Raw genomic sequence first — 17,106 nt, forward strand, 5'->3', positions numbered from 1 at the left:
ACGGTGTTGTTTTTAAAATAATAATAATAATACTGGTGATTATGATGATGATGATAATAATACAAACTTGTTTCAAAAGGTTTTTGCATAAGAAAGTTAATCATTATATAACAAGGACCTGAGTAACCCAGTTGGTTTACTTACAGTGCAATCCTAGTCAGAGGAAAATTGTCATTGAGTTAAATGGAGTTTACTTCTGAGGAAGTGAATAGAGGATTACATATGTGGGGAGTGACATTTTTCACAGCTGCTTCACTTATATTATGATTATGTGAGCTTCAACCAAGTGTTTAGAACTCTACAGACATACAAAGTTAATTAAATTAATGGAGAGATTGTACGGTAGATAATTTAGTGCCATATTCCCTCCCTACCACCTCGGTTTCTTTGTATTGAACACCCTTATATTGTAACTTTGATTAAAATAGGCAATGCTCTGTTCTGTGTACTTTCCTTACATCTTCTAACTAAATCTTTGCTTACTATATCATTAGGGAAAACAACAGAACATGTATATCATTTTGTTTTACAGAGCCTAATAATTATGCCACAGAGGATTCTAAATTAATCACAGACGGTAAAACAATATTAATAATCTGCTCGGCAAACGCCAGCTTCTTTGCTCTTTGATAGATATTATTAGGCTATTACAATTTTAATTAGGCACACATTTCTCAGGGAGCCTGAAGTGGCACACCATTTACCATAAAGCTATGTAAACCATATCATTAAGGCAGCGGCAGCCAGTGTAGTTCCCTCTAGATGTTGAACTACAATTCCCATCATCCTCGACTAGTGGCTGGGGCAGATGGGAGTTGTAGTCCAACACCATCTAGTGAGAACCACACTGCATTCCCTGCCTTAATGAAATACCAGAGTTAACATAGCTTTAGCTATTTTGTCACCAAAAACTGACAGGCCATATTTGTTTAGTTATTTACAACAGCAATGGATTGAGCAAATGATTTTCCATCTTCACTCACCATCTCCGTGCAAGTTAGCTTGGTCATGAGGTTTGACCAAGGCACTTAACATTCCCAGCAAGCCAACTCAATGGAGGACCATAACATTTACAGGTTCACAAAAGCAAATTTGTGATGAATTCAGAGCTAGGGAAATAAGATGCTGCTTTATATCGGGTCAGGCCATTAGTCCATCTAGCTTAGTATTGCTGGCACCGACCGGCAACAATTCTCCAGTTCTTCAGACTGGTGACTTTGCTGGCCCTATCTGCAGATGCTGTGGATTGAACATTCTGCATGCAAAACAGATGTTGCACCACTGAATGATGAGTTCTTCCTCAGGTGAAATACCTGAAGAATTTTGAGGATACTCAAATTTTGAAAGGCTAGCAAAAGATGTTCTGTGTGTGCGCGTGTGCACATATCTTTAATATAGGACAACGGTTTGCCACAGACAGAAACAAACATTTTATTATTATTTTAAAAAACTAGACATTTTCAATGCTATTCCGTCAGTATTTTCCTTAAACATTTCCCCTTTGTGTATTGCTGGCTGGTGGAGATAAAAATGAATTTAAACTGGAAATATTCTCGTATTTGTCAGTGCAGGGTCTTAAAAGTTTTTCCCCCCATAGGTAACTGCAACCCTTACTTCAACCTAATGACGGGGGCATTATTGGCGGGCAGGGTGGATCAGGGCCCCCTGAGCCCTAATCATCATCTTATTTATACCCCTGCCACCCTGGATGGCTTCCAACATGCATAAAAACATAATAAAAATTAAAAACTTCCCAATACAGGGCTGCCTTCAGTTGTCTTCTGAAAGTTGTATAGTTCTTTATTTCTTTCACATAGGATGGGAGGGTGTTTCACAGGACCTTTTGCACTGAGTCCCATGTCTCCTGTCTATTCTACCCTTTTCTTCCCAACTTATTTTTTTTTCCCAAGAAACAACGCCCAACAGACCTGTGAGCAAAGCACAGTGCCGTTGAGGCACCACCCACCATCTTAATTTGCCCAGAGACCTAAATCTGTGCCTAAATTAGCATGCACAGCTTCCATGCATGTGCCCTGAGCTGTTCAAGTACCTAGCAATTCCCCCGCACCCAGCTAATGAACCCACGTTTTCTGCATATGGATCCATAGCAGTCTTCCTTCTTAAAATTGTGTGTGGCTAAAAAATGAAAGTCGCGGTGCAAATCTATGCAAGCTTGCTCAGAAGGGAGCCATGCTGAATTCAGCAGCAATCCCACCTGCATTAAATGGCTATACCAGTCTACAACAACCTGATGCCTTCTAGATGTTGTTGGACTACAGCTCCCGCTGTGCCTGATGGGAGTTGTAGTCCAAGCACACCTGGAGGGCTCCAGGTTGGCCTAGGCCATCATACAAGATTGCAGCCGATGTGCATAATGATAACTTCTTTTATGCACTTTGACAGGCAGGCAGGCGGGTAGGGAAAGGGAGGTGGGGAGAAACCCTATTAAATTTCCCAAAGAATTAGCAGAATAGCTCTGCTAGAATGTATATGGCATTAAAGAAGAGAGAGAAAGGGTTCTGAAAAGGCTTGTCAGAACTTTTCCGAGCCCATTTCATCCGCCGGCGGCGGAAGCACAATGATCGGGCTCTTGTCAGAGCGCCACAACCGCCACCTGTGGACCTTAGAAGGAGCGGCTGCTCTCTGCTCCCATTGATAACCCTTTGTGGTGTGAAGGGGAGAGGGAAAAGAGCCGAACGGAGGAGAACTGAAGGTCAGACAATAGACGTTGCTGCACACACTGTCTCTGAACTTTCCTCATCTCTGAAGGACAATTAATTATCAAAGCCTTTGGGGCAGGTCGAAGCAAAGGGAAAGCCTACTGCTGGCCCAGCACTCCAGCCGTTTCGCTCTCTGTGTTTGCTAAATGGCCCAGCCTGTTGGAAAGCTAAAGTAGCAGCCACCAGAAATAAGGCAATAGATTGCATCTAGGGGTGGGTGGCTAGGAAAGCGGACGATTCCTAGCTAGAGATAGTGTGCGCAAGCTTGGCCTTGTATCGTTCTATTATCCACACACACAAAGCAGGCAAGGGCAATTGCGCCCCGTCTTCCCCGCCAAAAAGCCACAGGGTAGGTTGGAGTCAGGAAAAAACGTCCTCGCCGTGGTGCGTTAAAAAGGATGGTCCCTTCTCTCTCCCCCCCACCCCTTCTCTCCGCCAAATCACTTCACAGAGGCAGAAAAACAGACAAACACAAAAGAGTTTGAGACTTTTTCTCCGACATTAAATAGAGTAACTGATAAGGTCAGACATATGATACCTAAAGACATGAATCTGTGAACTCTTGAAGTCAAAGGACCTCTCTGTGCAAAGGAACAATCTTTCAAAGGAAACAGATCACAGAACCTCCACTGAATCCCCTTTAAACTTTATGAAGCAGGAGGGGAAAAAGCTCTAAGTAAGGAAGCCTGACAGAAGAGCCTTGAACTATTTTCTGAAGGAAAGATGAGACCCTCACTAGGCTGCCACAAAACATCTTTTTTTTCTCTCCTAAAGGCTCTTCTGAACTTTGATATGTGCCAAGACACCACTATTGAAAGCTGTATAATTATGTGCTATAACCACTGTAGAAAATGCTTTGTTCACCTCAACAAAGAACAATAAGCAAAGTAAAGTGACATTACACTGTATCTTTTTCTTTAAGAATGTTGAGAGAGGTCACGGCACATTATAACTAATAGAGCTGTTGAGTAAGGAGGTTTAAAAACTTCATATTGCTGTGCTTAAATGTAACCCAATGGGGGAAAATAGCCAGAGGGAGCTATAAAATCTAATGACATTAAATCAAATAGCCCGCACATCATTTCGGGCCTATCTCATTGTAGTAGCAAACACCTTGAATCCAAGGGGGATAAATATCAAAATGAGAGTCAAAAACTACATATACCCTTCAATTGCCATGCCTGGTTCAGCTGATTAAATACTGTTTCAGGAAGAACTTCCTCAGCTGAACCAGAAACAACAATTGAACGTATAATTATTATTAGGGGTCCACACAAGGTTCATTAACAATTAAAAGTGGCATTTACAATATTGTTACAGCGCCACTTTATGCTTGCATAACTTTTGCAACTGAATTTAATAAAATGAGATATACTGGCTGAGCTGAGGGAAACTGCCTTCCTGAAGGATGTTTTCATACTTTTTAAAGAAATAAAAATCAACATTGTTTAAGATGCAACGAGATAGCTACAACGTCTCTATATTTTTAATGGAAAATAGAGGAACAAAGTTCCGCCACGAATCCCATTCTGCAATCTTTCCATTCATTGATTTTGGATATAATTAATCAGTCCAGCAGGAATGTTTTAATTATTTTCAAACCCCAATGTTTAAGTTTCAAATTCTTCTGTTGCACATCAGAGGAATTAGAGCTTATTATGAAATAATAATAATATATGTGCATGGGGAAATAAGACTGCTATCAAATGTCTGAAGAATACATGAAGCCAGGCATTTTCAATATATAACAAAGTGCAAATGAAGTCCTATTACTCCTATTGCAAAGTGCAAACTAATGTCCTACCATTGTTGCAGCCGCATCAAACTTCTTTAAAACTGATGCCTCTCACTTTTTTTGTTGCATACTTTAAAATAATATTTTTAGCCCTGGTGTGAGAGACTGCATCCTGTTAGAACTTTCTCACTCAAAATATGAAGCCTAGCTTTAAGGCATCCTTTGCACAGGCACTCAGCCTAGGTGGTACCAGCGGTTAAATGCACAGTGCTACATAGTTTTTGAAGTCTGATTCCAGAATGTTTGCAACAGTATTGCTGGTAAACATGCCATGGATGTTAGAAGTCAGAACCACAACCAATTAATCAACCTCAGCTAATTTTGACCCATTGTTTCATTAGGGTGAAAGTCGCTTACATATTTCACAGGGATATGTCTGAGGCTTTAACCAAGCAAACTAAAAGCCGGGGGGGGGGGCATGAAATGCTCTACAGTCTGTATGTGGATTGTTGTTAACTTTCAGACTTAAAGCAAAATAGTACGTACGTTATATAATGGGTAGAACAATCAGCGGTTTGGCATTTTCGTTAATGCTAAGTTACATGTATTGTATGGGGGGGCGTGTTTGAAGATTTTAAATCAGCATTGATAGACATGACTTTAGAAAATGATACACTTGAAAGATTATAGAATTGTGAGAGATCCGAGAAATAATAGCGCACTGTAGTTGGTTAGACAATGACCAGCCCACAATGTTACATCTATTCCTTTATACCAAAGTTTCCAACCTTTGGGGGCCCCATGACAGATTTGAAGTTTTGAGAGGGTGCCACACCCTCTTCCTTCTCTTCCCCCTCCCTTTGGTAATTCTACACAGACACACCCCTCCCTGACACAGAGAGCAAGCGCACGCACACTGGGCTTTCCTGTCGGCTCTGAAGGTCTATGTTGGTACAGTCCACAGTAAGAGTCACAGAGCTGGTGCTTGCCAGCATTACAAAAACACTGATGAAGTTACAGGCAAAGATTGTCATGGATCTCCACAAAATTTACATATGATGAAAACCAAAGCACCAATAAATTACAGGACACCTCTGGATGCAGAGGTAACCAATGATTTGGTGGTAGTTTTCAGAGTAACCCTTGTAAAAGTTATGAGGATACATGCCTTGTATTCATGTTTTTGAGTCATGGCAGTGCTGGAAAACACCAGTCATGAGGGGTTTTTTTCCATTTCAGTCAATGGATACAGATGTTTCTGTTATGTGATATTGGGAGGATGAAAAAACCACACAATTTCAAGAGACTCTGTTTTACTGCAGCCAATCTGTGTGTGTGCGTGTGTGCGCGTACACACACTCTATTTCTTTTTCCTCATCCCCTTCAGATCTCACTTTTTCTCTCTCTGGTTCTCCCCTAGTTATTCCATTTTCCTGCCTGGGCATCCAATATTGCTCCCATTTCTCTTCTCCTCTCTTGGCCATTCAACTTCCTTTTCAGCTACTAATCTGAACATTGGAAAACACACACAACTAGAAAATGAAGTGGGAAAGAGTGGCCCTCTTTCAACCTCCTCCTTAAGTTCCCTTTTTTTTGGAGGGGGGTGAACCTCTTCCCCATCACATGACACAGGGACTTTTCAGCTTACATTTCTAAGTAATTGCTTATGAAAGGCAAACAGAGACTACCCACTTGTCAGAAATTACAGTGACTGAAACACTATTTATGAAAGTATATCACAATTTATTGTATTCAAATCTACTACGAATGTCCATATTATAAACAAACGTGCTCGTAAAACAGGTGCATATATTACTGGCTATACTGTCCACTTTTTAGTTCGTGCATTCTTATTGTATATATTTATTTCTAATTTCAAACACCATGTGTGCAGCAGTGTACCAGGAAGCCCCTCCATCGAAAGCCTTCCACCACTCGCTTCAATGCAACTGGCAGCTTCTAGGGGTCCATGTAGCAGATACTTCCATTGAATAGGGGAGGGTAGACTTTGCAAGGAATACCTGCACACACTGGCAATCACTGAAACAAGGTGCTGCTTGCACAACTAGCATCCTTAGCCGCCTACCTTTTGGCTCCAAGGATACTCCAGCATGTCTCATGAGACCTTTCAGCTGTCTCTCTCCATAAAATTAACACTGCAAGCCTTGTTCAGTGGTTTTACATACAGTTAATACATGCACAAGTGGGGAAGTGGGGCCACGCCAAATCTGAACAGGCATCTATAGGGATATAGAACATGATCTGGAACCTTGAGCAACCAGGGTTCCAGATTGCAAAGGTTCCCTTCCTTCAAATGTTTGCACAGCACTGTATGCATCAATGTCTGGCTGAAGGGCTACTGGGGATGACCCCTCTCCTCACTCACCTGTTTTCCTTCACTGTAAGCATAGTGCTTGCTACAGTATTTAGCAGCTTGATCCCCAATACCGTTTAATCCACAAAACAATTAAATACAACAAGACAGCGACATGTGGACCAGATATATAGGTTCCACACTCTGCATGGTGTATGAGTCAGCCTTTGGCTCATCTTCCATACTGCATGTATAGCCTTTAAGCAGGTATACAGGCAAGAGTGCCTATGCAGGTTGGCTCTGAAGATGTGGTCCACACCATGGAAAAGGGCTGGTTGTCTGCCATGAGCAAGTCCAATTTACACAGAACATATGCATAAGGGGAAGTCCATGAGTCTCACTCCTGTATCCCACCATGGGCTTCTCACGGCATGTGATAACTGAGGACCACATGACATGGGAGTTCTGCTACTGGATTTCCAGACACCTTCCTCCTATCTCCTCAAAGCAGCTGCAGAAGGCCCTGATTTTTGTAAGGCAGGATGGAGAGTTTAACTCTTGTTTTCAATGCCCGTTCCCAAATGCAAATCAACTTCCCAAAGCTACTTTTAGTTGCAAAGTAGAAGCATCCATGCATGAGTATTTATGCAATGTATCTATTTTATATCTAGGAGCTCACAGGGAACCACAACTGGTGTGGAATGCATGTTGATAGGGGGTGTGCAGCTAATTTGCTTCCCAAATGCCAATTCTGTATATTTTAAAGGGGGGAAACAGCAATTTACACAGGTACATAGGGTGGAATTCAACATAGTGCTAAGTGGGGTATGCCAGCACAGAACGAGATCTGCTTGTGCAATGGGACTTCCCCCTCTTACACCCCAACCTCTGGAGCAGATTTAAAGGGTATGGGGAACAAAGTGGGAAAGGTCTCATTCACAAGTGGACCTCATTCCATGCACATAACAACTCGGTTGAATCCCACCAGTACATTTCACAATCACTTCTTTTCTCCTCAGATAAATTTGCCCAAGTATGAAATGCAATGGGGAAAGCTGTATCTAAGTGCAATTGGAACAAAGTGTAATATGAACAAGTGCTCCTCGTCTAGGTTGAATTGATCTGCCACTCACAGCGTACAAGCAATTAGATTTCTGCAAAATCCCAAAATGTTCAGTGGCCATTCACAAGTTTGATATGCTAGCCTACCTAATCTTTAGGTGGGCAAGGAAGTTGAAAATAAACTGGAACTGGTCCAGTGCTACTACCACTAGATAACTGGGGGAAAGCCGGTGGGAGAACAAAGAGCTAACTAAATCCACCCTAACAATTAAATATTAAAACCAAATAATATATGTGTGTGTGTGACATTTGTAAGAAACCCATAGAAAGCTGCTGTCTCTTTCATGTTCTGATTCCCTTTAAAATATTCTCTGCAAACCATCCAGGATAAGTATGTTTCTATCGCATTTGGAGTGCATATCTAGATGTCTACTTGCAAGTTCAATGGAGCTTTGTTCTAAGTGTGTCTAGAATTGCAGTCTTTAGATACTTGAGTTTAAAACATACTAGAGATTACACAAACAGCACACATAGCTGCTGAGGTGTTTTTTGTTTTGCTTATTTAGGAGGGAGAGCTTCTATTTAATGTGTGCTGAAAACATAAATGAATTAGGGTGGAGTAGGATGCTCTATAAGTTACCATTTGTGAAAACAGTAACGCGCAAGGATGGACATATGAAAATCCTCCTTCCCCAGCACGCGTATCTTTAATTCATCAGAATGCAAGTTTTGCTTACTACTAAAGATGATTTGGTTCAGTTTTGTGTTGCAGCTGAGCCTAATGTGTTCACAATTTCAACTGACCTCCAATGACAGAAACGCAGAAACAAATTGGTACACTTCTCGCAAACAGAGAGAGATTACTCGTTCAGTCACCAAATCCTTCTGCAAGGTGTTTCAGCTACCTCTGGCTATGAGCCTGAGGCGATTGTGACAAATCTAAAGTAAGGAGGCATGAGGATTGTTAAGGATCTTATTTGAGTTCTGTTAACAGCTGCTGGCGGCTCCAAGGCATTGTGAAAGGAAGTCAGAAAAGCCAGCTCCTATGTTAGAGCAAAGGCAGGCCCCAGCAGCTCCACAGTGGGGTGAGGATGTGTTTCGTATGAACTGCTGAAGGACATTCATGAGTCTAAAAAGCATGTGTGTTGTCCACAGGGACGCCGCTTGCACAATGTGTGCTGTGGCTCTGGCAGGTGTATGTTGAGTAATAGATCTTAAGGAAAACAGGTTCCATAATTCGCCCAGAGTCCCTTCTTTTCTATGAGATTTTATCCCCATTTCTTCAATACGTTATGAATGTTAACTCCGTAAGAGGAAGCGAGCAGAAAAGGTTTAGGAAAATCCATTTAAATTATTTAAGATGAAAGGCATATCAGGCTTCAATTATATTAAAGGATCAGCAATAAAAATATGAAGGGGAGGAACTCTGATGATGCTAAATATGGAAAACGCTCCATTTGCTCAAGGACTTCAGATCCAATTTCAACACCACAGTACATGTCATTTTTGCTTCAGTGCTAGTCACCTGGGCTGGCCGCTGATCAGGCAAGAATGCATACCTTCAGATTAAACGATATGCAGTAATGGCCTGTTCAGGTCCAGGTTTTCAGCCTAGTGCGTGGAGTTGTGGATAGCAGTCTTAAAGCTGCCATCCAGCTATTTGTATGAATTAGGAATTTCATAGCCATGCATTTGAACACAAGTGAAAGGGGTTCTGTGTTATAAGAAATTAACTTATTGGGGGGCAAAAATTATGCTGCAATCTCCAGATCAGATAATTGCAAACTACTGGGAACAATATACCATAGGTGTTATGTTGCAGCCTCAGGCTGCTCCAATTAAAAGCCATTTCCTCCATGCTTTAAACTGTGCAACACAGAAAGACTCACATGGGTAGCTCAAAGACAGAAAGAGGGCAACACAATATATAAATGCATATTAATGCTTTTACATTTTCAGACAGAGACGTGATTTATGAGAAGAGGCTCATATTGTGAAATTGTACACATAACCCTTATTCATCTTCTGCTAAATTGTTATTAGGAGGGTGTCAAATGCACTTTCCTTTTGTTTTTGTTCTTGGTTTCTTCAGAAGAAGCTCCATCCAAGAGTAGTGTAGTCATTGGCCCACCAGAGGTTGCTGGACTCCAACTCCCATCAGCCCCAGTCAGCATGGCCCATAAAAGGCCAGGGATGATTGGAGCTACAGTCCAGCAGCATCTAGAACAGGGTTTCCCAAACTTGGGTCTCCAGCTGCTTTTGGACTACAATTCCAATCATCCCTGACCACTGGTCTTGCTAGCTAGGAATGATGGGAGTTGTAGTCCGAAAACAACTGGAGACCCGAGTTTGGGAAACACTGGTCTAGAGGGATCTTCAGTAGCCAGGACCGCAAGGTAGGGCACACATTTGATAAAGACCAAGCCTGATGGGCCATGGCTGTTTTGTTTTGGCAACACACCCTGAAATAAAAAGCTCCGGTGAATGAGTAAGTGTAGAAGTGAAATCTGCATCCTAACCTTCTGTGTCCCTTTCCAACTGAATCACTTAGATGTGATGATGATGGTGATGGCAATCACTTTAGAAATGCTTCAGAGCACATTTTTGTACCTAGCACAGTACTACTTCCATAGGGAAAGAAACAAAAGCCCTTGCCACCCCTTCTGACCACGCCACTGTGCAGCTTATACCAAACAATGTGGCCCATCCTTTGAGCAGATAATACCAACGCACTGCCACAAGGCTTCAATGCCACAGAGTGACAACTCCCAGAAGCCCCTCTCGCCTCATCCCTGCATCTGACAGTGCAAAATGCTTATCATCAGCACGGAGGAATTTGCCACCGTGGGGCTTACGGAAGGTCAGCAGGTTAGCAACAATCGCTTGCTGAGCCAAGGCCTCGGTGATTGGCTCATACCCGCTCATTGTTGGCCTGTAAGGAAGAGTTTCAATCAAAGCTGCCAATCCATGGGGTATAATCCAGAGACATTTAGATAGGCCTAGTCCCCGTTGATTTCAATGGAACCGAGACACAACTAAGTCGTGCTTTTGTTTGTTTTTGTTTCGCTCGCGAGCTGCGTTTTCTGTCCGGGTTGCAAAACGATTAGCTACAGTCAAAAGATCTCGAGTAGGGTGGCTTTTTCAAGAAAATAGCTCTCGAAAATGTAGCTGAAACGCAAGCAGCTCAAATGCAGCGCTCTGCTATCGAGACAGAAAAGTTTCCTGCTTTCTGATAAGGCAGGCAAAAATGACCTTCTTCCCTTTTTAACAAAACATAGAACAAAACACATTAACATCATTCGCAAGGTGGGCACTGTAAAAGAAACAGTTTCCAAAATAAGTGAAAATGCATAAAAAAGGGAGGGGGAAAAGAAAATTTCAATTATATGCATGCATAGAAGAGGAAGAAACCCAGAAAGGTCACAGCGTACCTCAAAGTCATTTGCCTTATTGTAGTGCATGTTGAGGGCTCTGTACAGCTCACAGTCTCTGGTTATGGACAGCTCTTCAGTGCTTGTTACCCCGTCGTTGATGGCTTGGCGTGCATACTTCTCCATCTGAATGTAGTAGAACTCACGGAAATTGCTAAACCACTTGATGAGCTGAGAGGTAATACATCTGTTGAACTGTGGAAATCAGAAGAGCAAGGAGGATTAGAGCGTTGACACGTCCTCTCTTTCCTCCCCATTTCACAACATCCTTTCTTACATCCACCCCTTCTCTTCCAAACCGCCCCATAGCCAAGCTTCAAAAGGTTTTTTTAAACCCAAGGGGTAAAGAGGCTTGAGTGGTCGAGTCAAATGATAGAAAAATGCTGCGCCAGTTTTTTTAATGGGAAAGAACTGGATCTCGTTCCTAAAGTTGCTAAAGAGCACTGCTTTTCTATCAAGTTATGTATCATGCATGGAAAGCACTTTCAAATTTTGAGGCACCACTAGCAAGCTTCTAGGCTCTTATAGGAGGAGATGTCCAGTACCTTCCAGGTTTGTGCTGATGTATTTTGTCTGATATAAGAGATGAGTGGCCAAAACAGTAAAATGTGACTATGTCTTGCCCATTGAAGGCCACATATAATATGGGGGGGGTGCAATGTGTTTCCTATTATGTAGCAGTTATTCCCCACAAATAAAAGTGTGAAATCAATTTAGAAAATATTTATGGGCAGGTGGTGTAACAGACATAAGTAACTTGGGGTTGGTTACATTTCAGTGTCACATAGATCTGATGCAAAATTCCTTTCTCGTTCTATGTCAAGCTAAAAAGAATCCCCTCTCTCTTTATTGCACACACTCTAAACAAAAATGGGGCCTTCCTATAGGGTTGCTCTCACTTTGCAAAAAATAAATTAAAAAATTTGCATGTGACTTGTAGATGCTTATCATATCCTGAGTATCGAAATCCGCAAATCCTCCATTAATCCCTGGCATTCCGTCCAGCAAATTTAAAGTTTTCCAGCTCATCCGTAAGATGGAGGAAAATGCACTGGATCCCTTTATTAGAAGTCAGAAGGTCAAGGTTAAAAGTGCCCACGTCTCTCAGGACAAGTTTCCTTACTGTTCCTCTGACCTTTGAACTGAAGATGTCACCTAAACTGCGTTGCAGCTGATCCCTTCTTATTGACAGCCCTTCCTGCGTGTAAAGGACAGATGCAACTTAACTTGCCAAGTTAAAACCAATAAATCCATAGCTATATATCTGGCAGGCTGATATACTACCCCCTGCCTTTTGTCATCACAGGCATTCACTTCCCCCCGGCCCCCAGAAAGAGATGTGCATTAATCAAAAATCAACAAAGAACACTTATCAAATGCTGGCCATGAGAACATCCAGGCCTCCAACAAGATGACAGCTAAAGTGTGCATTGGGGCTGTAATTACTACACAGAAAGTTGTTTCCATGCTAGCAAAGATAATAAACGAATGAAAATTTATGGCAGGGAATCTAAGTAACAAGGAAACAGAAGCAGGGAGACTGGTGTTTCTCCCAAAAGGCCAACTTGCATCATAATTGCCATGCAGTTGCAAGGGTCCTTACAGATAATTGACCAGAAAATGATTAAGTCATCATCAAATCGCTTCTGCTTGCAAGAGTTCAAACATGTACTTAACCTATCCAAGAATTATATTTTCACTCTGTGTGTCTGCTCTGTCTCTATTCAGCCCTTGCGGGGAACCTGATTAAAAAGACAACTGAAGGACCCCCGTTATCTGATCTTCTGGTTACCGATTTCAATAGAACTTAAACCCATTACGATTTGCTGAACTTGGAGTTCTTTCCATTTTATCTCAGCAGTAAAATACACTGTCCAAATTTCCAGACACTGAGATAAGGACTACAGGCCCCCGTGACGGCTTACTGTTCCTTTTTAATTCTTTTAGAATAAGAAACAAAACATTACAAAATGATAGCAGGGTGTGCACTGGGGAATGAAAATTGCTTTGACATGGAGATTAGGCCCCTGTATTGTTACAAGACATTGTCTCATATGGGCAAGAGTACTGTAGAAGGGGAGGAAAATAGAAAGGGGATTCTTTTTCTAGAATGGTCATGAATGACCTAATGTGGACAACAACAACAAAAAGTAGGTGCGCATGTCATTATTTAGCAATAGGACAGAAAGAGAGATTTAATGCTTATTGCTGCAGCATGGAAACATCAGAGAAAGTTTTAGAGGGGACAAAAAAAAAGTAAGACATGCAAAAATTACAGACATAAGCGCTTAAGGAACAAAACTAATCAGCTCGAATAGTATAGAAACATTCGGAGAGTGAGTTAATTGTGCATACATACGAATGTGTGCGCAACACACACACAAACACAGAGACAAATGCCCTCTCTCGCCTCAACATTCTGGTGTAGATAAATCAGTCTTTTTAAAATTGCTAAACTTTAAAGAGTTAATTATTCCCCCCCCCCTTCTCTAGTGGAGTACAAGAAAAGGATCAATTGTTCTATAAAAGAAAAGCTCTGTAGTGTGTTAATGTGTTACTGCAAAAACTAATCGCTACAATAAAGAGTCTGTGTTTCCACAGTGTAAGAGTCTCTGTGACTTTGATTAATGCTTCCCACGGGATACCTCAGCCTCAATATGGGCTGAAGAAACTTCCTAAATATTCAATGAGCATGGTCAAAAGATGTATAAAACAAATCAATCTGACACCTTAATCTGGCTAGGCAGCAGTTGACTCAAGGGGTGGAGGGAATGAGATACATCATTTAACACTGCTGGGTTGAAAAGCCTGGAAGCGCCTGTTCTTCAAAGCTAAAATGACACTGAATCTGTTGTATTTAGTAGTCTTAGAATTATTAGCTTATACATTAAAATCGGCATCAAGTGGAGCGAAAGAAGATGATACAAGGAGAATCCTTTTTTGTTCCCACAATACCGACTCAGGAGATTTCCCCTTTCCCCCAGTTTAGGGACAAAATTATAAGATGGTTGCATCTTATACAGCCTCACTAATGGCAGCTCCTTAAGTAAAGCAGCAGAAAAATCAAGGGTGAAATTTGGGTACGGTGATTCATGCATAAGCGATTGGAAAAATAAAAAAAATCAATGGGACAATTTCAAATAAACTAAGTAAGCAAGATTGATCCACAGAAATCAGTTTGGATTTATTTACAAACGAAAGATTTTTGGGGCTTATCTGTGTATGAAAAATATTTTATTCTTTTCAAATTGGTTACATTGGCTTTTTTTGGGGGGGGGGAATAAGCTCCTTTGCGTACAAGACCAGCACAGAGAACTAAACTGGACTTTGTATATTTATTGTACAACGTATTAGGATAGATTGCAGTGCATGGGCTGGGTTCCAAAGAGCCCTTGTGTGTTTTCCAGGGATTCTGTTCCAACTATAGATTCACATGCCGCACTGGAGGCCACTCTGAATGATCTCTTGATTTTTTGGAATGGATTTTTAATGGGGCACATGGGGTTGTGGTGGAAAGAAGGACCCTGGAGGATGGGCTCCATCCATCCTTTCTTCCCTGATTGCATTAGTGTTAAGAGTGTTCCTTGAGGTTTTTTATAGGCACTGCTAATACAACAGAAAGAGTTCCTATTCTGCCACCGTACATTATGAAGTCCTTCCATTGGTTCTTCCTTCACGTTAACTAAAAGCATCTGACCCAGAAATTTCTTCAAGACCTCTTTCTTATCTAGAAACATGAATAGCTACACTATCAAACCTACCATAGGTGCCAACTCCCTGAGGCCCTGGGTGCCCAAGCACCCACAAATTTCAGTGCCAGGGCCATGATGAGCGCTGGCATGGCACCCACGGCCCCAGACACACACAGTCACGGGGCTAAGTTGGCACGCCTGAACCCATTGGTTTTGGTCTTTGAGAGTACGGGCAACATTCTCATGCAGCTAAGTTAGACCAGGGTATCTCATGTTAGTCTAATTGTGTCTAGATTTTTTGGCTATAATGCATTATGTAAATTCATGCATTAAGTTGCATTGGGTTTCTCTTTCACCTGTCTTAACTAGCGGCCTGTGTACATAGCAAATACTTAGGAAGTCAATTTATTGATCATTTACACCAAGGGGTTCAGTGGGACTAAAACCCCAACCTATTGTTCCAGCAGGGATATCTGGTAAGACTGGCATATTATGATCTATAATGTTTTGCTGAAGTAGTGATTCATACATGTTCTGTATCTGCTGGCATGAACTTGTGAAAATTGTGAGAGGTTGTTTGTTTGTTTAAAGTTTGTTCGCAATCTTTTTAAAGCTTTCTTTTTCAAAAGGGTGGTGTTCAACTATGTCTTAGAGTAGATCTATTGAGGCTAATAGCCACGTTCGTTAATAGGATTGGACCCACTCTGAGTAAGAGTTGGTTGAATACCAACCAAAAGTTTGACACTAAAGTTTAGCCAAGCTGATTTTGAATTACTGTTGCCTAGCATGGTCTGGCTGATTAAATACTATAAAAAGGTGACTTGAGATGGAGGATACACTGATTTTTTTAAAAAAATAAAAGAACTGGTTTAAAGTAAGTTGGGTCAACTGTCCAGACACAAGTTTACAGGTGACACCATGCCCCTTTGCAATTCCAGATGAAAGTAAACATGCCTCCCAAAGCATGCCATTATCACAGGGCCTTTCTCTTCTTTTATAAATAAAACTACCTCCATGCGCATGGAAAGAATCTACTCAAAAGGAGCCTGCAGGCCTCCCCCTCCCCACAGAGCGCCTCTCCTCATTCCCACCCACATTTTCCTGACCTGTGCATGGCACCTTTGAATGGCTAGCCCACAGAAGGTTCAATTCCTGGAATAGCCATTTGAAGAACATCAGGCAGAAGGACTGTGATGAGCTTCTAGTGTTGTTGCTAGTCTACGTGAACAAGCCTGACTGAAAAAGGCCAATGGTCAATATTTTTCACTAGCCTTCCCCAACCTGGTGCCCTCTAGATGTTCTAGACTCATCAGAAAGACCCATTCAGCCTGGTCAACGGTCAGGAATGAAAGGATTGCAGCCCACAACATCTGGAAGGAACCAGGTTGGGTACTGCCTTCTTACACCCTATTTTCAGCAAGCAGTAGTATTGGTCTTATTCCACCAGACTACTGTACCAGCATTCTGTCTGGCTAAGACTGAAGACATCAATCTCCTTTCTTGAGAGAAGTAACCCTTTCCCATCTCCTGACATTATTTTTTTTAAAAAAGGAGCTCAATGCAAAAAGAGAGAGAGAAAATTATGTGCACAATTCCCACAAGCGTCTACTTCGCAGCTTGCCTAAAATAAACATTAACCCAGCCCGGATCACACATTCAGCCCAACCAAATTTACAGAGCAGGTTAAAGGAGAGGCTGACTTTACCCACCATGAAATAAAACATTCCAAAAATATTAAACGTGGAAACCCACCCTCCAACCCCGCTCCCCCAAGAAAAGAGGAATGTATCTAATATTTACATCTACTGGTGTGTGGTGTTGCTGACCCCGAATGGCTGTTGCCTTCCACCACGGAAGTGGCTGCCTTTCAGTGGTGGGTGAATGATCCCTATATTGGCTGTTTGTAAAGCACTTTGGGCTTCTTCTGGATGAATGATGCTATATAAATATAAGGTGGCATAACATCAAAATATTTCATATCACTCGGCAACATCGCAAGAAGACCGACTTCGGCTGTCACATGCTGAAAAAAGACAACAGGCACTACATACTAGCGAGACTTTTTTCTTTTCTGTAGGGCTGCCTACATCGGCATCCACCAAAGCAGGGCTTCTCAAACTTCGGCCTCTAGCTCTTTTTTGGACTCCAATTC

General features: G+C 41.8%; 1 protein-coding gene across 1 annotated transcript in view; it reads right to left on the reverse strand.

Moving 5' to 3' along the window:
* Positions 1-17,106, reverse strand: part of PROX1 (prospero homeobox 1) — a 76,765-nt gene that overhangs the window by 35,335 nt on the left and 24,324 nt on the right. Inside the window, exon 4 of the mRNA XM_083494354.1 lies at positions 11,263-11,457. Within this exon, the coding sequence (XP_083350480.1) occupies positions 11,263-11,457 (195 nt within the window). The remainder of the gene's footprint in view (positions 1-11,262; positions 11,458-17,106) is intronic.

This window comes from Podarcis liolepis (assembly GCF_965112155.1).
Source record: "Podarcis liolepis genome assembly, chromosome: 3".
In the NCBI taxonomy this organism is placed as follows: Eukaryota; Metazoa; Chordata; class Lepidosauria; order Squamata; family Lacertidae; genus Podarcis; species Podarcis liolepis.